Here is a 21,748-nt window from a genome sequence, read left to right as displayed (position 1 = left end):
GTTGAAGAAGATATAAAGAAATGGAAAAACATTCCGTGCTCATGGATTGGAAGAATAAATATTGTCAAAATGTCAATACTACCCAAAGCTATCTACACATTCAGTGCAATCCCAATCAAAATGGCACCAGCATTCTTCTCGAATTTAGAACAAGCAATCCTAAAATTCATATGGAACCACAAAAGGCCCCAAATAGCCAAAGGAATTTTGAAGAAGACCAAAGCAGGAGGCATCACAATCCCAGACGTTAGCCTCTACTACAAACCTGTCATCATCAAGACAGCATGGTATTGGCACAAAAACAGACACATAGACCAATGGAATAGAATAGAAACCCCAGAACTAGACCCACAAACGTATGGCCAACTCATCTTTGACAAAGCAGGAAAGAACATCCAATGGAAAAAAGACAGTCTCTTTAACAAATGGTGCTGGGAGAACTGGACAGCAACATGCAGAAGATTGAAACTAGACCACTTTCTCACACCATTCACAAAAGTAAACTCAAAATGGATAAAGGACCTGAATGTGAGACAGGAAACCATCAAAACCCTAGAGGAGAAAGCAGGAAAAGACCTCTCTGACCTCAGCTGTAGCAATTTCTTACTTGACACATCCCCAAAGTCAAGGCAATTAAAAGCAAAAATGAACTACTGGGACCTTATGAAGATAAAAAGCTTCTGCACAGCAAAGAAAACAATCAACAAAACTAAAAGGCAACCAACGGAATGGGAAAATATATTTGCAAATGACATATCGGACAAAGGGCTAGTATCCAAAATCTACAAAGAGGTCACCAAACTCCACACCCGAAAAACAAATAACCCAGTGAAGAAATGGGCAGAAAACATGAATAGACACTTCTCTAAAGAAGACATCTGGATGGCCAACAGGCACATGAAAAGATTCTCAACGTCGCTCCTCATCAGGGAAATACAAATCAAAACCACACTCAGATATCACCTCACGCCAGTCAGAGTGGCCAAAATGAACAAATCAGGAGACTATAGATGCTGGAGAGGATGTGGAGAAACGGGAACCCTCTTGCACTGTTGGTGGGAATGCAAATTGGTGCAGCCGCTCTGGAAAACAGTGTGGAGCTTCCTCAAAAAATTAAAAATAGACCTACCCTATGACCCAGCAGTAGCACTGCTAGGAATTTATCCAAGGGATACAGGAGTACTGATGCATAGGGGCACTTGTACCCCAATGTTTATAGCAGCACTCTCAACAATAGCCAAATTATGGAAAGAGCCTAAATGTCCATCAATTGATGAATGGATAAAGAAATTGTGGTTTATATACACAATGGAGTACTACTTGGCAATGAGAAAGAATTTGTAGCAACATGGATGGAAGTGTGTTATGCTAAGTGAAATAAGCCATACAGAGAAAGACAGATACCATATGTTTTCATTCTTATGTGGATCCTAAGAAACTTCACAGAAACCCATGGGGGAGGGGAAGGGAAATAAAAAGGAGGTTAGAGGGGGAGAGCGCCAAAGCATAAGAGACTCTTAAAAACTGAGAACAAACTGAGGGTTGATGGGGGGTGGGAGGGAGTGGGGGGTGGGTGATGTGTATTGAGGAGGGCACCTTTTGGGATGAGCACTGGGTGTTGTATGGAAATCAATTTAACAATAAACTTCATATATTGAAAAAATTAAAAAAAATTAAAAAAAATAAAAAAAATAAAGACAATTAGCTCTAAAAAAAAATAAAAAAGAATACATCAGTCTTTGAAGGGTTTTGCTCTGAAGAGAGGAGAGTAGAGGACAAAACCCAGTCTTTTCAGAAGATAGATAATATTAAGGCAGGTTTTTATGCCAGTAAGAATGATCCAGTAGAGAAAGTGATGGTATAGCATAGAGATGGGATAATTGTAGGAATGAAGCCCTTGAAAAGCTGTGATGGAGTAGAATCTAGAGTGCGTGTGAGAGGTTGGCCTTGGCAATAGGAAATTTCTTCCACTGTAACAGGAGGGAAGGCAGAAATTCAGAGCAACACAATGGATAAAATGTAGTCTTTTCAATAAATGGTGCTGGAACAACTGGACATCCACCTGCAAAAAGATGAATCTAGGCAGACTTTACATCTCTCACAAAAATTAACTTAAAATGGATCACAAACCTAAATGTAAAACATAAAACTATAAAACTCCTAGAAGATAACATAGGAGAAAATCTAGATGACTTCAGTTATGGCAATGACTTTTTAGATACAACACCACAGGCACAATCCACTGAAAGAAATAATGGATGAGCTGTACTTCATTAAATTTAAAATTTCTGCTTTCTTTTGCTTAAAAAATTTTTTTAAATGTTTATTCAATTTTGAGAGACAGAGTGCGAGCAGGGGAGGGGCAGAGAGAGAGAGGGAGACACAGAATCTGAAGCAGGCTCCAGGCTCTGAGCTGTCCGCACAGAGCTTGACATGGGGCTTGAGCTCATGGACCGCGAGATCATGACCTGAGCTGAAGTCGGACGCTCAATGACTGAGCCACCCAAGCGCCCCATAAAATTTCTGCTTGCTGAAAGATACTGTCGGGGTGACTGACTGGCTCAGTTGGTAGACTGTGCAACTCTTGATCTTTGGGTGTGATTTTGAGCCCCACATTGGCAGTGAGTTTAGTTAAAAAAAGACACTGTGATGAGAATGAAAAGACAAGCCACATATTTGGAAAAAATATTTGCAAGAGATATATCTGACAAAGGACATTATCCCAAATATACAAATAACTCTTAAAAAATCAGCCATAAGGAAACAATCCAATTTAAAAATGGGCCAAAGACCTTGACAGTCACCTCACCAAAGAAGATATATTAATGGCAAATAAGCATGTTAAGAGATACTCCACATTTCACGTCATCAGGGAAATACAAACTAAAACAATAGTGAGCTACCACTACATGTTTATTAGAATGACAAAATCTGGAACACTGACAACACCCAAGTACTGGTCAGGATATAGAGCAATAGGAACTCTCATTCATTTCCGGTTGTAAGGCAAAACAATACAGCTACTTTGGAAGACAGTTTGTGAGTTCTTAAAACCTCCTCTTATCATACAATCCAGTAATTGCATTCCTGATATTTACCCAAAGGAATTAAAAACTTATGTCTGCACAAAAACCTGCACACAAAAGTTTTTAATAGCTTCATCATAATTGCCAGAACTTGGGAGCAACCAATATGTCCTTCAGTAGGTGAATGGGTAAACAAACTGTGGTATATTCAGACAATGGAATATTACTCAGTGTTAAAAAGAAATGAGCTATGAAGCCATGAAAAGACATGGAGGAACTTTTTACTAAGTGAAAGAAGCCAATCTGAAAAGATTATAAAGTGTATGATTTCAGCTATATGACATTTTAGACAAGGGAAAACTTTGGAAACAGTAAAAAGATCAGTGGTGGCTGGGGGCTTGAGAGGGAAGGATAAATAGGTAGAACAGAGAGGACATTCAGAGCCGTGAATCTACTTTGTATGATTCTACGATTGTGGCTACATATCACTATAAATATGTCCAGACCCACAGAATGTACAACACTAAGAGTGAACCCTAATGGAAACTATGTACTCTGGGTGGTAATGATGTGTTAGTGTCCACTGTGGTGTGAAGGATGTTGTTGGTTGGGGGGGGGGGGGTGAGGAGGCCGGTAGTCATGTGGAGGGGAGGCAGGAAGTTTATGAGAAATCTCTATAACTTCTGTTTAATTTTGCTGTGAACCTAAAACTGCTAAAAAAAAAAATCTATTTTAAAAGATGCAGATGGGTTAGTGGAGTTTATATTAGACAGATGAGGTAGTTTTCACCTTGTTGGATCTAAGAAGATTTGCTCATCAGCTGAGAGAGGGAGATGGGTGTAGGAGGTGAGGGGAAAAGAGAAAGTGTGAAATGGCCCTCTCAGAGACTGCTAAGTTGAATTTGCTAGGAAATCATAGTGGTAAATTTTGCAAAAGAAGAGTGCCAATTTGGGGCACCTGGCTGATTTAGATGGATGAATGTACGGCTCTTGATCATGTGGTTGTGAGTTCAAGCCCTGTATTGCGTGTAGATATTACTCAAATAAATAAACTTAAAAAAAGTGCCAAATTGAGATTTCTGGCCATAAGTAGGAAGTGAATCTTAACAATGTTTTTAATTTTCTATAACAGTACTTTAGCCAACCAATAGCAGGAGGGATGTCTATTACCTGGGTTGTGGTCTTGAAATATCATTTTCTACTAAAAGAAAACAGGGATTCTTAAAGAAATGGCTCATGGGCCTTGGGCAGACCTTTTAGAGACAAAAAGGAACATTTTGTCATAACCAAGATCAAGGAAGCTGTCCAAAACTATAGTCATGTCAAAAGGACTCAGGCCAACATGAAGAGTCTTCCACTGACTAAGTATGGGACAATTTTAGTATCAATAAAGAAAGTAACTGTGATGGATTAAAACACATCAAATATGTTTAAATCCATGAGTTTATTTTGATCACACACACACACACACACACACACACACACACACTTTAGTGGAAATTCTTGAAGGATTCTAGCAAATGTCCTCTTTATTTCAAAAACTGGTAAATAAAAGGGTGCGTGGGTGGCTCAGTCAGTTAAGCATCCAACTCATTTATTTTTTTTATTATTTTTTTAATGTTTATTTATTTTTGAGAGAGACAGAGCGTGAGCAGGGGAGGGGCAGAGAGGGAGAGAGAAACAGAATCTGAAGCAGGTTCTAGGCTCCAAGCTATCAGCACAGAGCCCGTTGTGGGGCTTGAACTTCCAAAAGAGAGCTCGTGACCTGAGCCAAAGGTGGATGCTTGGCCAACTGAGCCACTCAGGTGCCCCTAAGCATCCAACTCTTGATCTTGATCTTGCTCAGGTCATGATCTGACGGTTTGTGAGATTGAGCCCCGCATTGGGCTTGGCACTGACAGTGCAGAGTCTACTTGGGATTCTCTTTCCCTCACCCTCTGCCCCTTGTCCACTAGTGCACGCACGCACGTGCGCGTGCGCACACACACACACTCTCTCTCTCAAAATAAATAAATAAACATTAAAATAAAACTGGTAAGTAAAGAGGAAGAATCCAGCTTTTTTATCAGCTTTACCATTGGGTAACCAAACAATAGGTGTGGTGAAATTTCTCTTTAAAGAAGAGTTGCAGCAAATGAGGAATGATTGACAGAATTGGAATATTCCATTGTAATCCCTAATGAATTAATGAATTTAGATATTAAGCATTAGCAGCTGTGGCAATCACACAAAACACTGCAAGATACTGTAACTGAACCAATGTGAGTTTGCTCGTTTGTGCATCAGAAACTGCACTGGGTTAGGTTATCTCACAAAGTACTTTATTTGCAGCAAATAAGGAGATCATGGGGAATGGCTTCCAAAGCCATGACTCCTGAGCAAGGGTGGTTGGGTTTCTTTTGTTTAGAGTTAGGATGAGTATTTAGACAGGGCTGCCTTGTCATCATTGTATGTAGAGGCAAGCATAAGGTCATGCATGTGCCTTAAGGAAACATGTCTATACATACATTGTGTGTTATGTAAATGGAGCTTGTGCCTCCTCCCTGGGCAGAGATTCTAGTATTAGAACAAGATAAAGGTAGTTGTTGGTCACTCTGGAGGTCATTCCAGGATCCATCCGCTCAGGTGTGAGTCGGGTTAAATCCACACTAGTTTGGGTAGTCTGGGCCGGCTGGTCAGGATAGGCTCTGTTGCTCAAGAGAAAGTTTTACTTTCCATTTGCCTCAGTTAAGAGATAAGCTGGAAAGAAGAGGTAAGGAAAAATAGAGGACAAATGTCAGTGAGTACAAGCAGGTGGACAGGAAGGATCAAGTCTTGAGGTCTAGCTGGTGATAATACTATGCATCTTCTGATAACACCCAACTATGAAGTGTCTTATAAAAAATGGACACGAATCTCATTAAGCCTTTAAATTCAATTACCAATTTCTCAAGAAATACAGAAGAAAGAGTAATTTGTTAATCTATACCATAGGAATTTAATCAGCAAAATTCAGATTATGGGAAACTTTAGAAGACAAATTGTGTCTAGAGATGGCTTTTCATTTGGATGATAGAACTATAAATTAAAGAAAAGAGACCATAAAAGTTGGGACAGTTGGTACTCTTAGGAGGGGAGGGGGGTTTTGATTGGGAGAAACATGTGGAGGGTTTCTGGGATGCCTGCAAGGCTCTCTCTGCTTAAATGCTATTATGTACAAGGGTGGTTGCCTTATAAAAATTCACTAAGCTGTACATTGGTTGTATCTGGCTCTCTGTATTTGAGTTACATTTAACAATACTAAAGTAAAGCTTTTATTTTTTTATTTATTTATTTTTTTTAATTTTTTTTTTTCAACGTTTATTTATTTTTGGGACAGAGAGAGACAGAGCATGAACGGGGGAGGGGCAGAGAGAGAGGGAGACACAGAATCGGAAACAGGCTCCAGGCTCTGAGCCATCAGCCCAGAGCCTGACGCGGGGCTTGAACTCACGGACCGCGAGATCGTGACCTGGCTGAAGTCGGACGCTTAACCGACTGCGCCACCCAGGCGCCCCAAAGTAAAGCTTTTAAATGATATTAAGATATTGAAGTTCATTTTTAATTTTAATTTTCAGTTAGTTGTTAGGTTTTCATAGGAAATGAGAGGCAGGAGAGGCAGTGTTAAAGACTTCAACTGAGTCTTAACAGAGTTGAAAACAGCAACTAAGACTGCAAATCAAAGAATTGTAACTTGGGTATTTGAACTTAAAAAAAAAATCAAGTAAGTTTCACACAAAAGGAGTGCCCAGCATTCGTCAGTCACTCCAGCCAGTCAGTGACTCCAGTCACTCCAATACAGGCTTTCATCTTCACACTGTGACTATGTAATCAAGTGGAGTGTATACTGAAAATGCCTGTTTACATATACTTCATCTTTTTCTAAGTGCTTTTACGTATATTATTTAATGAAAGCCTAAATAAATCTATGAGTGGAATTGATAATGCTATTTAATTCTCTGTATATAAAAGAGTGAATGCTTCTTTAATTACAAAATCTTAAAGAATATGTAATAAGAATGAACCTTTATTATTATAATCTACCTTTAATGTCAATACATTATTTAAGGTAATTTCTCCCTAATTTATAAGATTCCTAGCTTTTAAATGTGTAAGGAAATAATTTTCACTAGTTTGATAAAAATGGAGCTGTATCAAACAAATTTGAAAAAAAATTTAAATATTCATGGTGGTTTCACAAGTCTGAAGTAAATTAAAACTACCTTTTTTTTTTTTTTTTTCTGTCAGGGGTCTCTTTATTAGTATCCATGACCAAGGGCATATTGCTTCAGTTCTTAATGCTTGGCCAGAAAATGTCATCAAGGTAAGTTATCCAATTTTTCTACTATGGCAAATTTGTTCTTTTTTCTATCCTGTAACATGCTGACAATTTTCATGATATCAGATAGCATTCACTAGCTTTTCTAGTGAATGTCACCTAATTTATATTCCTTTAATTTTTGCATACTGGATTAATTTTATTCTGATACCATTTAGAGAGTAAGTTTCCCCATTATTTTTATCTAAGTTCTTAGTATTTCTTTGTTTATTATAAATGATAAGTGTTGAATAGATGTTGAAGTTGCCTCTGAATTTCTTTAAGCAAAATCCTTTTTCACATTTGTTGGGTTTAATCATCCACTAAGAGGAACACAGGTAGACAAAAAATCCATTTCCTTTACCATTTCCTTTACCATTGTGACCTTAAGTAGCTCATCTGACTTTCCTCTGTGAGTGAGCTAATGAAAATAAAATAAGAATAGTATCCAGCATTTAGTAGCTTTCAGTGCGAGACACTACCTGGATTAACTCTTACAATTATCACAATAATTCAGTGAGGAAAGGAAAGGGGAGTGTGCTCCACAGTAGTGCAGGGGTGGCAGTTGGAAGGTGCATGCAGGCCTCAGAGCCCTTGCTCTTGGACATGGACCCTTTCACCTTCCTTGTCTCAGGAATGTGAGAAGTACTTGTCCCTGCCTTGGCCCTTGTTCGTCCGTCCTTCCTTCCTTCCTTCCTTCCTTCCTTCCTTCCTTCCTTCCTTCCACGTGCCAAGCACTTTGTGCTATGTTTTTGGAGTAAGAATGAACAAACTGATACTTTTTAGGGGTGCCAGAGGCACTTCAGCTGTGACTTCTTTTTTAAAAATTAATTAATTAATTATTATTATTACTATTTTTAAAAAATTTACATCCAAGTTAGTTAGCATATAGTGCAACAATAATTTCAGGGGTAGATTCCTTGATGCCTCTTACCCATTTAGCCCATCCCCCCTCCCACAACCCCTCCAGTAACCCTCTGTTTGTTCTCCATATTTAAGAGTCTCTTATGTTTTGTCCCCCTCCCTGTTTTTATATTATTTTTGCTTCCCTTCCCTTGTGTTCATCTGTTCTGTGTCTTAAAGTCCTCATATGAGTGAAGTCATATGATTTTTGTCTTTCTCTGACTAATTTCACTTAACATAATACCTTCCAGTTCCATCCATGTAGTTGCAAATGGCAAGATTTCATTCTTTTTGATTGCCGAGTAATACTCCGTTGTATATGTATATACCACATCTTCTTTATCCATTCATCCATCGTTGGACATTTGGGTTCTTTCCATACTTTGGCTATTGTCGATAATGCAGCTATGACTTCTGAAGCATCACCCCCTTACTGATCTTTCTTTTGAGCAGTCATGGCTAGAATTGATTCACTTTGCTCTTTGAGGCTTATACCAGGCAAACTTGTAAAGCAGAATGTTTTTCATGATTTCCAGTCTTCCCAATTTTTTCACTTTTTTTTTTTTTAACCTAAGTTGCTTCCTTAGCTTTTCTCCCACAAGGTAAACTGCACTGTCCACAGATCCTGTCCTTAGGAACTACCCCCAAAATGTGTTAATTCTGTGAAGTATAAAATGTCTAAGAAGGACACTTAAAATTTAACTGGAATCTAGAGAGAATTTTAAGAATGAGTCAATATACAAAATAGTTCTAGGGTAGAGAGGGCTAATTAATATGGCTATTAATATTAATAATTAATATCCATATAATCATAACAGCTAGGCAATACAGTCACCTTTATGTTTTTCCTAGCTCATCTCTGAATATTTATCTTCATTAGTAGCCTACCTTTAGTCTTTCAACTCTTAATATTAGGCCCTCACTGACATTCTTGATCTTAACTACACCTACTATTATTTTAAAAGTCTAGCATAGTATCTGACACAGAATAGGCACTTAAATGGCAGCTGTTTATATGTAATAGAATATTGAAGAATAAGATGTCGTCTCTACTGTATAGTTGAAGGCACACATAAAACAAAGGCAATCAATTATTAGACAATATGTACGTAAACTGGTATAAATTATAAATTCCATATTCATTCAGAGGATAATATCATTCAGAGAAGGCTGAAACAGTTAAATTGTTTTAGCAAAATTGGAACTTAGATTTAGCTTTGGATAATTGCAAAGGGAAGAAGATCCTATCTTAGGAAGGGAAGAGATGCATGTAAGTATCTGGTTCAGGAAAAGAATGGTGTATTTTTGTGCAGTAAGTGAATTGGATGCCCTGAACAAAGCTAAGTGTTAATGTTGAAATGTAGTGGAATTCAGATTTCAAATTATTATGAAAGTTCTTGAAATTCAGAAAGAGGTGTTTAGACTTGAAATAATAGAATGTCATATGTAAAGAAGGGGACTGGCTTTATGTAAGTAGTGCTTGAGGAAGGTGCATCAGAGAAGGAAGAAGAGGCAAGAGTGTTGCACCCAGGGTGACCATAGTAGAAAGGCCCTGGGGAAGGAAAAGAAGGAATGAAGACAAGACATATGGTGAGGGTGTCTGTGTGTGTGCCGGAGAACCCCCGCATGTTTCATAGAGTTACTAGTCAGGTAATGCCCAGATAAAAATTGACAGAGTGGATGAAGGTTGAATTTGTGAAATGCAGACATCACTGAGAGAATTGCAGTTGTCTTACTGAGATAATCCTGCTGTTGTGACTTCACTGTTGTATAGAAGACATCCAGCTGCTTGATTTTCCTTACATGGGAGATAGAGTAGGTAAAAACAAAAGCCAAGGGAAGGTCAATGTAATGATAAGCTGTGTAGATGGCAGTTTTTTGTATTTCAGAGGGTTCCTTCACTATTAAGATCTACCCTTCAATGTTGAAATGTTTGCGAATTAATGCTCCAAATGTACATTTGTAACAAGGCACATAAGCAGCTAAAATAGCAAATGCCTCAAAACATTTTAAAAATTACTCAAATAGCTATCGCCTTTATAAATGTCCATGGCATATTTATATAATAAAATTAATAGCTCAGGATGAGAGAAGAGCTTAGGGAATAAAATTTTTGAAGAAAAAGAACATTTTTCTTTGACTTTATATATAAGACATAGATTTAGTTTAATTTAGATGTGCTATAAAAAATAAATGGAAATACTATGTTATTTTCAACCTCTTCTTTTCTTTCGAGAGAGAGGGTGCAAGTGAGCAAAGGGTAGAGAGAGAGGGAGAGAAGTGGGACTCATGCTCACCCAAAGTGAGGCTCGAGCTCACCCACAGCAGGCCTCCAGCTCACCGGAAGCGGGACTCAGCTCATCCAATGCAGGGCTCAAACTCACAAACCGTGATTTCATGACCTAAGGCAAAGTCAGATGCTTAACTGACTGAGCCACCCACGCATCTCTGGATGAAAATCACAAGTAGCAACTCCCTGGGTCTAAATATCTTTAATGAAACCTGGAAAGCATTATATACATTATTATTCAGATCATATCTAAGTTATATGACTATGTTGCTGTCCTAAAATATCTTCTGAAAATATATAATTAAAAAAATTTTTTTAATCTTTATTTTGGGAGAGAGCGTGTGAGCAGGGGAGGAGCAGAGAGAGAGGGAGACAAGAATCGGAAGCAGGCTCCAGGCTCCGAGCTGTCAGCACGGAGCCGGATATGGGGCTCGAACTCATGAACTGTGAGATCATAACCTGAGCCGAAGTCGGATGCTTAAAGAACTGAGCCATCCAGGCGCCCCATGTTCTGAAAATACATATTTTTTTTTCAACGTTTATTTATTTTTTGGGACAGAGAGAGACAGAGCATGAACGGGGGAGGGGCAGAGAGAGAGGGAGACACAGAATCGGAAACAGGCTCCAGGCTCTGAGCCATCAGCCCAGAGCCCGACGCGGGGCTCGAACTCCCGGACCGCGAGATCGTGACCTGGCTGAAGTCGGACGCTCAACCGACTGTCCCACCCAGGCGCCCCTGAAAATATTTTTAAAATATATGCAGGCCAACTGGCTTTACCTGTTTAAAGGACACATTTATAAAAATATACATTATCAGCGATAGATAAAAGTACCTCTGTTTATGATAGTATGATAAATAGAACAATCTCAAATATGTGTTTGAAGTATTTGGACTTTGGAAATTTGGTTTTAATTTAAAAAGCAAAGTTACCATTTTCTGCAGTATTTGTTTATCTTTCTTATCTTAAATCAGAGCCAGCTAACCCAGTGATATCAAGTTGCCTTCTTCAAAACAGCATAACCTATTGACCCTTTGCGATTAGACATGGAAAATTTGACAAAGATCGTGTCTTTATGGGATATGCAAAAATAATTTTCACCCACTTCTCAAATGTATTTATTTTTAGGGCAGTTCTTTAAGAGCTGCATAATATAGGTGAACAGAAATGTAAAAAGATCTCAAAAGTGTATTTACATTTTTTTTTCAGTTTATTTATTTATTTTGAGAGCACAAGTAGGGAAAGGGCAGAGAAAGGGGGAGAGTCTCAAGCAGACACTGTGCTGTCAGCATAGAGCCCTGTGCGGGGCTCGAACTCGCAAAACTGGGATCATGATCTGAGCAGAGAAATCAGTCAGATGTTCAACTGATTGAGCCACCCAGGTGCCCCTCAAAAGTATATTTTAAAATATGTTCTGCACTATAGCATAGTGGAAAAACATCGTACTAGAGGTTAACATACCTGGTTTCTGGCTCTTTGGTATTAACCAGGTAAATACCTCAGGCAGATGATTTCAGTTCTCTGATCTTAATTTCCTAATCTATAATATAAGAGGGATGGACTAAATATATTCTAAATTCCCCTTCAAAAATACTACGACTCTGTAAAACTCTTGATGATAATAGTATTGATAGCTACAATTTGTTGAGGATTTGTAATATACTAGGAACTATGGTTAAGTACTTTGCATATCATTTTATTGAATCATAGATTTATTCAATTAACTAATGTTTATTCATTGTATACTATGTGCCAAATGCTGTGCTTGGTGCTGGTGCACAGTAGTGAACAAAACAGAGTGGGATCCTATTTTTATGCACCTCTTCTGTACAGTATCTTTATTCTTCCCATTTTACAAATAAGAAACAAAATTTAATTTGTCCATTTATTTAAGGTCAAATGACTGACATTTTCCCAAGGCTCCATGGAAATAATGAGTATAGCAGTTTATAGAAAATCTAATAAATTGTGTCTCATGAGATTGGTTTTGCTTAAATTCATATAATGGCCATGAGTCACAGAACAAGGATGTTAGATGTGTTAATTTCACACAGATCTCAAATAAATTAGAAATAAAATCTCCTCATGATTAAAATGTATGACTCCTAGATATTCAAGGTGATTGGAAAGAAATACACAAAATTCATTGAGTCTAGTGCAAGATTACCAGGTAAAAGAAGTAGCAGACTGGACTTGGCATATTTCAAAAATGGTAGAACAATATCCAGTGGTTAGGTTGCTAAAGAGGATAGTTCAACATTGCTCTGAAAGTCCGATGTGTGAAAATTGCTGTGAAAATGGTGCCAAGATGCATAAAGTAAACATCAAAGCTTTTGGAGGATACTTAGCAGTCATGCGTTATTTAACTAGGGCACTCCCAAAATCATGCTCAAAGTGGATGGTACTGGTTTCAAAGCTTCTCTCAGTTTCACTTTGAGCTCCTAATTCCCTGTGTCTTCCCACTCACCACAAAAGTCATTTGACTCTTTATGTGCATATCGTCTCTTCTCTCTTCACTAACCAATTAATTGTATATATGTATTTTTTAAAAAATAGTTTAAAAACACATATCAACTTTATTTCTTCCCTCCACTCGTCCACACTTAAGATCATATAAAATCTCTTACATGTATATTCAGTTTATGTTTTTTGATAGCTTAATGTTTCATTACATTAAGTAGAGACTTCTACTTCAGAAGTAGCGACCAGGAACTGTGCCCCTGGATTTTCAAACATCTATTAATAGATACTTTTTTTTTTCTTTTCTAGGCTATTGTGGTGACTGATGGAGAGCGTATTCTTGGCTTGGGAGACCTTGGCTGTAATGGAATGGGCATCCCTGTGGGCAAGCTGGCACTGTATACAGCCTGTGGAGGGATGAATCCTCAAGAATGTCTGCCTGTTATTCTGGATGTGGGAACAGAAAATGAGGTAAACAATTTAAGTCTATAAGACAGCTGAATACCTTAAAATATAGCACCAATTCTTGTGTTTTGAGCTTTTTTCAAGAACTTCATGAAATTCATTCTTTTCTGTCTAGTTCTCCCTCCCTCCTCAAACTCTTCCCCTAAGTCTTATAAGAAAATTATTCTTTCTCTTTTCCCTTTTTCTTCCCCTTCTCTATAACAAGATTAATCCTTTACTAGCTCTTTAGTGTTTAGGATCCTTTTATGAACATTCACACCACTATTCTACAGAGTATATGTTTTACTTTAGGAGATCATAGTTACTTTTTAAAATTATTGATTCCATACTATGCAGGAACTAATCCCAAAGGATTTACTAAGTTTAATCAGTGTGAAATGTAGTTTTAAAAGTCTGTTTAAACCTGTAGTAGATGATTTGGAATTTAGTGTTTCTCATTCCTGGATCAGTATTTTAGAATCTTAAAGTTGTATATCAGTACATATTTTTGTTCATCCTTTGTTGCTAATAGTTAGATTCATTTATAGTGATACATACTAGAAATTAAAGGTAGAATATGTACAGTTTTTATAGTTGTTTTCTTCCCTTCTAAAGCAATTGACCCGTTAGTAATATATTATATTAGCTTGAACAGTTTTTATATTCATTAATAGAGAAAGTTATAATTTTTTTTTAAAAAAATTTTTTTTTTTCAACGTTTATTTATTTTTGGGACAGAGAGAGACAGAGCATGAACCGGGGAGGGGCAGAGAGAGAGGGAGACACAGAATCGGAAACAGGCTCCAGGCTCCGAGCCATCAGCCCAGAGCCTGATGCGGGGCTTGAACTCACTGACCGCGAGATCGTGACCTGGCTGAAGTCGGACGCTTAACCGACTGCGCCACCCAGGCGCCCCAAGAAAGTTATAATTTTTAACTTCCTATATATATGAATGTTCATTTAACCTTTATAAAGGAAATATTTTTGTTTTATGTTTTATTTATTTATTTTGAGAGAGAAAGAGAGAGAGCACAAGCAGGAGAAGGGCAGAAAGAGAGAGGGAGAGAGAGAATCCCAAGCAGGCTCTGTGCTGTCAGTGTGGGAGATTGCCCAAAGCTGACTTTCAGGCTTGATAGTTCACTAAAAGGACTCAGATCTCACTGAAAGCTATTATAGTCACAATATAATGTATTATAGAGACAGGATATAGATTAAAATCAGTGAAAGGAAGAGATGCATAAGACAGAGTCTCAGGGTTCCAAATGTGAAGATTCTATTTTCCTTTCTGTGGAGTCAGGACAAGTTACCCTGTGGTATTAATGTGTGAGATTGATATGTAACCCCCACTGTTAAGAGTTTTTATTTGGGCTCTATTACCTAGACATGATTGATTGATTGATTGCCCCTGTGAACTCGGGCACCTGTTCGACTGATTACATTTGGACCAAAGTCGCCTACCCCAAGTCACATGGTAATTTTTTCTGGTGTGGTCAGTCTCCACCTTGTGACAGTTAGTTGGGGCTCCTAGGCTGTTAAGTAAAATGGTCAGGCTCTATCCAAAATGGTTGAATGCTTGTGAATCATGTCACAGATTTATGTAAACAGTAGACAAAAATATAAGAGACAAACACACAAAAGGAAAAATAGGTCTAAATTTTAATGTTAAATTAAGTAGAATTCAGTTTTAAACTCATGTAAGATTATGGATTTGATCATTCAAACTTTTAAGGAAATGTAGCTCCTGTACTCTATAAAATGTTCCAGAGTATATTAAAATTCATAGCTTCACATTTCATTTTGAAAAGAACATAACCTTGATATCCAAACCTGGTAAAAAAGAAAAATAGCACATAACAAGAAACTGATAATTTGGCTCATGTTTACCCATGTTCCTACCTTTACCACTTTCTAGGTGTGTACTCTTGAAAAAGTTACTGAACTCTTCGGTGCTTCAGTTTCCTTTGTAAAATGAGTACCTGCTTGTAGAGTTACCACAATTTAATACTCTTAGAGTGTTTATGATTGTGATTAACATTTTGTAAGTACTTATTAAATGTTAGTTTTATGAATATAGATGCAGGAACAAAAATCTTTCATAAAATACTGGCAAACTGAATCCTGCAGAATACTTTTAATGTCAAAAATTATTCAAACTATTAGCAACATCATAATCCATGGTGCTATATTAGAGGAATTCCTTTAAAGTTATCAAGACACTTGTTATCACTGTTCTCTTTGATTATTCAGAAACTACTAGCCTTTGCAATAAGACAAGAAAAACAAAGGTGATAGTTTCCTGGAAAAGACACAGTTTTCATTATTTATAGGTAATATGTTTATTGATGAAAACCAAGAAAATCAAGTAAAAATTGTCATGACCAAATTAGAGCCCTCAGTAAAGTGATTGCTTATAAAATAAATATTTTCTTTTAATGTTTGTTTATTTTTGAGACAGAGAGAGACAGAGTATGAGCGTGGGAGAGGCAGAGGGAGAGGGAGACACAGAATCCAAAGCAGGCTACAGGCTCCAAGCTGGCAGCACAGAGCCCAATGCGAGGCTTGAACTCATGGACCATGAGATCATGACCTGAGCCAAAGTCAGACGCTTGACTGACTGAGCCATCCAGGCGCCCCATGCTTATAAAATAAATGTTAAAACTCAACAGCTTTTCTAAGTATTTGTAATAACTAATCAACAAAAATTGTTCCATTTGCAATAGCAACAATGTTTATTCTGCTAATGTTATATGGTATTCAAGATTTTAAGCAAAGAAATAGTGATATTTGATTTGGCTCATCAGAAGAATGATTTTTTTTTTAAGTATAAATCTGTCTTCTTTTTTTTCCAAAAACTAATAGAGGTATGTTTTATTTATTAAGCAGAATATATTTTGTTTTTTAGTTAACTTTTTCATAATTTTATTCACTTTTGGGACACGTATCAACTGTATTTTGTTAACAATAAAGCACTTATATATCAGGAAGAATAGAAGCCATTTAGATTCTAGATTAACTTTTCTGTTGCTTAAAATAGATAGAAATGCTCCAACACATGATTTTATTTTTCTGTTAGCTATTGGAGTTCAAAATCTGTTAGTAACATTCTAACTTATGAGCAATATAACCTGAATTTTTATGTTTATAGCTCTTAATTAATATATATTGGAGAATAGTGAAATATTTAGATTGAGATGAGTTACTAACTCTTAATGTTCTTATTTAATTCATTCTGACCATTTTTTCTTTTTATTTTTACTGCTGCTTTACCGAGAAGACAAAATTCACTACGATGTGACAGTGTAAAATATAATGGAGCTTTTATGTTGCTGCTTTATGTTCCACTTTCACATGTGGAAAATTGTTTGCTGTGAAAATATTCCTGTGATAAAGACTTTTTGTTTTTCCCTGTGGTAAAAGCTTTTAATCTTCTGTCTTTTGTGAATCTCTGTCCAGTTTGGCACCTCATGGTAAAAATATACAAACAATTGATAAAATAACTTACTTCCTTATCCAGAATAATGTAGGAAAGTTTGAGAACTAGATCCGTTTTTATAAATTATAAATGTTTTCGTCTTTTATTATAAATGCCTATATTGAGTAGTAATGAAAACAGGAAAGAAATTAGGAGTCCATTGATAAGACATTCTTCACTTGGTATAAATCATACTCACCTGACTTCTTAAATCTCTGCAGCTTTCACCTAAAGAAGGTTTAAAGATCAAAGACAGTAATGGAGTGCCTGGCTGGTTCAGTTGGGAGAGCATGTGACTCTTGATCTCGAGGTTATAAGTTCAAGCCCCACGTTGGATGTAGAATATTACTTAAAAATAGAATCTTAAAAAAAAAAAAAGAACAAAGACACTGAAACTGAGCCATAAAAGTGCTTGGCTAAAAAATACTCTTTTTCTTTAGGTTAATAAAGCAAAGCATTCATTTAGTCAAGATATATGTATGTCTGTCTTATTTTTCATCCGTTACTTTATAGATCACATTTTCTTTATGTTCCTTGTGAAACAGTTGCTGTATATAATTTACTTCAAGTAAATTTTCTTCAGTTGTCTTTTAACAGCATCCCATATTCAGTTTCTTTTTAAATCATTATTGCAAAATCTTTTCATAGTAATCGTGTTTATTATTTGTCTATTTTTCTTATATAAATGACCAATATCAAAGTTTGCTGTTTGACTAAAGATGTGAGTAGATGTTCCTTGTGTCCCCTACATGCTGATCTAGGTTTTATTAGGTCTTGAAGACTGCTTCATGTATTATGTGGTGTATTTTCTAGGGCTGCCAAAACAGTACTACAAACTGGGTGGTTAATCAGTAGATATATATTTTCTCAGGGTACTGAAGGCTAGAAATCCAAGATCAAGGTGTTGACAGGGTTAATTTCTTCTAAGGTCCCTCTTCTTGGCTTTTCTTCCTCTAGTTTTTCTCCAGTGTCTTCACGTGGTCTTTCCTCTGTGTGCATCTGTGTTCTAATATTTTCTTATAAGAACACTAGTTATATTGGATTATGACCCACCCTAATGACCTCATTTAACTTAATTACCTCTTTAAAAGACTCCATTTCCAAATATATTCTGAGGTGTTGGGAGTTAGGACTTCAACATACGATTTTGGTGAGGACACAATTTGGCCCATAACATTTGGTCACTCTTAAAGAGGGCATGGGTACTTGTTTTTTGCATAGTTATTCTTTATTTATGAAATCATTGCTCTAGGTCTCAGATTTCTGATTCAGGTTTTATGTTTCGTTTGCCCTTCGGTTCATGTTTACAGTGTATCTAGATCTAGAATCCTTACTGGAACTTGAACTCACAAAGTCGAAGCCTTCTTGCATTCAGAAAATTCCCCCTTGTCTTTCAGAAACTGCTCTTCCTATTTGGCATGAACCAGCTATGATGGAGAGAAACTGAAGAAAAACCTTACAGATCTTATGTCATATATAGCTGCCATGTATCTTTTAACCCTTGCACAGAAACTAGTGTTGGCGCTAAAATGTGGTTTTAATGTGTTAGTTTTCTATTGCTACCGTAAAAAGTTATTACAAACTTAATGCCTTAAACAACACAAATATATTACATTATAGTTCTATAGGTCAAAAGTCTGACAAATCTCAAAAGGCTAAAATCATTAAAGGTGTCTACAGGGCTGTGTTTCATATCCTGTCTTTTCCAGCTTCTAAAGACTGCCTCCATTCCTTGGTTCATGGTACTCTTTTTCCATTTTCAAGCTAGCAATGTAGTGTCTTTCTGGCTTTACTTCCATTGTCACATCTCTTTCTCTGACTACAGCCAGGAAAGATTTTTCAATTTTCAAGACTCACCCTTAATCGCATCTCCAGTCCTTTTTGCTACATAAGGTAATATGTTTACTGTTCTAAGAATAGGGGAACTCATTATTCTGCCTACCATTGGGTCCCAGATAGAATGTCATTTGTCCCTCCACCCTCCTTCATTTCTGTCTTCTTCCTTTCATATTATGGGATTGCTTGTCACTTCAGACAAGTGATCCTGCACTGGAATGAACACTAATCATTACAGTAAAGCCAGAGGAAAGAAGATCGCTCAGTTTCCAGGCTTTCGGTTTGTAGTGTCATGTGCTTACTTTTTGTGGTCTCTTTTTATCTCATCCTCTCTAAATTAGATGATAATGGATGGTATCAAGAATTTCTTTATTTTTTGAGATACTAAACCAATGCCTTGGAAATGAAATGAGGTCTCTTCAGTTTGGTTTATACGCACTAAAACTATCAGGAAGTTCTTGAAGTTTGTGATCTATTTAGGAATACCCATTATATAAACTAAAATAGGACAAAATATTTACCTGAGACAGAAACCTTTGGAGAAGTAGAATACTTTTATTTTAACTTAATAATATAAATTTGAAATTGGTGGTTCTCAATATATGTTCCATGAAGCAACTACTTCAGAATTACCAGGGGTGCATGTTAAGAATGCAAAATCCTGGGGTGCCTGGGTGGCTCAGTTGGTTGAGCATCTGACTTCCGCTCAGGTCACGGTCTCATGGTCTGTGGGTTTGAGCCCTGTGTTGGGCTCTGTGCTGACAGCTCGGAGCCTGGAGCCTGCTTCGGATTCTGTGTCTCCCTCTCTCTCACTGCCCTCCCCTGTTCACTCTCTGTCTCTCTCTCTCAAAAATAAATAAAACATTAAAAAAAAAAAAAGAATGCAGAATCCTGGGCCCTGCTTTAGATTTACTGAATCACAGTCAGATTTTAATCACTTTTACTTCTACCACTTTTTAAAATTTGTGCCAGCTCATATGCATGCTGACATTTAAAGTATTGCTTTTATGCAATATTTAAAATTTTATGTCTCAGACTCTTGACTGAATGTTGGCAGTTGGTTTGCTTAATTGTACTGATCATATGAGCCAGCAAAATAGCTAAAATTATATACTATTTACAGAACCTGATTTTTTCATTTGAAAATGAGTAAATAACAACAAAGAAAATGATTATCTGTATATTATAAATAAAACTTAAAAACAAATGCTAAAGTGGGGAGTGTTCATACCATTACAGATAAATATTGATAATATTCTGAATATTTAGAGAACACTTTGAAGTCAATAAGAAAATGTCAAATGTGAAATGTAAAAATTGCCTAGGGACATATGGGCATAGATAATTTACAAATGAAGAAATAAAAATGATCAATAAACTTATAAAAAACATTTAACAGTATTAGAAGAAAAATACAAATGAATGCTACTTGACAACATTTTATATATACAAATATATGTATTTTTATATATTTAATATTTGTGTATTATATTTATTATATATTTATATGTATATTATATATATATGTATATATATATATATATATATATATACGCACACACACACACATATATTTATGGAAAGATAATACTTTTACTTGAAGCTGCAACAAAATAGATATACAGACAGTCCCTGACTTATGATGGTTTGGCTTAGGATTTTTGGATTTCACATTGGTCCCAAAGCTATATGCATTCAGTACAAACCATACTTCACATTGTGAATTTTTTTTTTTTTTCCACATTGTGAATTTTGATCTTTTCCCAGGCCGATGGTATGTGGTATGATCTTCTGTCTCTCTTGTGATGCTGGGCAGAGGCAGCCATCTGCAGCTCCCAGTGAGCCACACGGTCACGAGGTTAAACAGCCAATACGCTTACATTCTGTACCCAGACAGCCATTCTGTTCTTCAGTGGAGTATTCAAGAAATTAAATGAGATATCCAGCACATTATTATAAAATAGGCTTTTTGTAGATGATTGTGCCCAAGTGTAGACTAATATAAGTGTTCTGAGCACATTTAAGGGAGGCCAGACTAAGCTATGCTTTTCATAGGTTAGGTGTATTAAATGCATTTTCAAGATATTTTCAATTTATGATGGGTTTATTGGGATGTAAGTCTATCATAAGAAAGATCTGTACTTATGTGTCATTGGGTGCAGATGTTAATTTGTTCATCCTTTCTAGGAGGCCAGAATTTGAATACAGATCACAAGTTTTTAAAGTGTTCATCTAATGACCTGAAAACTCCTCATGATATATTCTATGTGAAAAGGGGTTATAAAACAGTCTATGATATTGTCATACATTTGGAGGGATAATATTCTACATGCATAGACATAAAGAAAAGGACCTAGAAGAATATGCATCAAGATGCTAGTAGTCAGTAGAGATTATTGGTATTCTTTGTTTCTAATTTTACTTTTCAGTGTTCTCAAATTTTCTGATAGGCAAACATTGCCTTTGTAATGAAAAAAGAATCCTTAAAATATTAAGAAACTTTTTTTCTGACTACCAGATTTTTGTAACTTGTTGGAAAAAATCTGAATACAGAATATTTAGGGTGTTCACAGGATAAAAATCATTAAATTTAGGATATATCCACAGATACAGGATGCCTGGCAACCCTAAACACACACTAATGTCTATTTAGGAGTGAAAAATAAATTATTTTTTTGATTCTTAAGAAAATATTTTTTAATTCTCCATCTCCATATTGGAAAGGCAGGGATGTGAGAGATCAGAACAAGGTGAAAGTTGATAATGATTTCTTTTAGCATTAAATAAATGAATACTTTGAATAAAAATTTCCAAGTTTCCAGAAATGGGATATTGTTAATGAGTAATTAGCTTCACCAGTGTATTCCCTCCTTCTCTCCTTTTTGGAACTCTCTTATATTTCCATATGTTTTGTCTTTTACTGTTTTTCCCCTACTCTATTTCCTTCTTTCATGCTTATAAGTCGTTAGTGACACCACATGTA

At 36.4% G+C, this 21,748-nt stretch overlaps 1 protein-coding gene across 1 annotated transcript in view; it reads left to right on the top strand.

Moving 5' to 3' along the window:
- The window catches only part of ME1 (malic enzyme 1), a 189,691-nt gene that overhangs the window by 66,932 nt on the left and 101,011 nt on the right, over window positions 1-21,748 (top strand). The window contains exons 4-5 of the mRNA XM_045498908.1: window positions 7,292-7,367; window positions 13,323-13,484. Of these exons, the coding sequence (XP_045354864.1) occupies window positions 7,292-7,367; window positions 13,323-13,484 (238 nt within the window). The remainder of the gene's footprint in view (window positions 1-7,291; window positions 7,368-13,322; window positions 13,485-21,748) is intronic.

Source organism: Leopardus geoffroyi, chromosome B2 (assembly GCF_018350155.1).
Source record: "Leopardus geoffroyi isolate Oge1 chromosome B2, O.geoffroyi_Oge1_pat1.0, whole genome shotgun sequence".
NCBI lineage: Eukaryota > Metazoa > Chordata > Mammalia > Carnivora > Felidae > Leopardus > Leopardus geoffroyi.
This window is presented reverse-complemented; position numbering and strand designations above follow the sequence as displayed.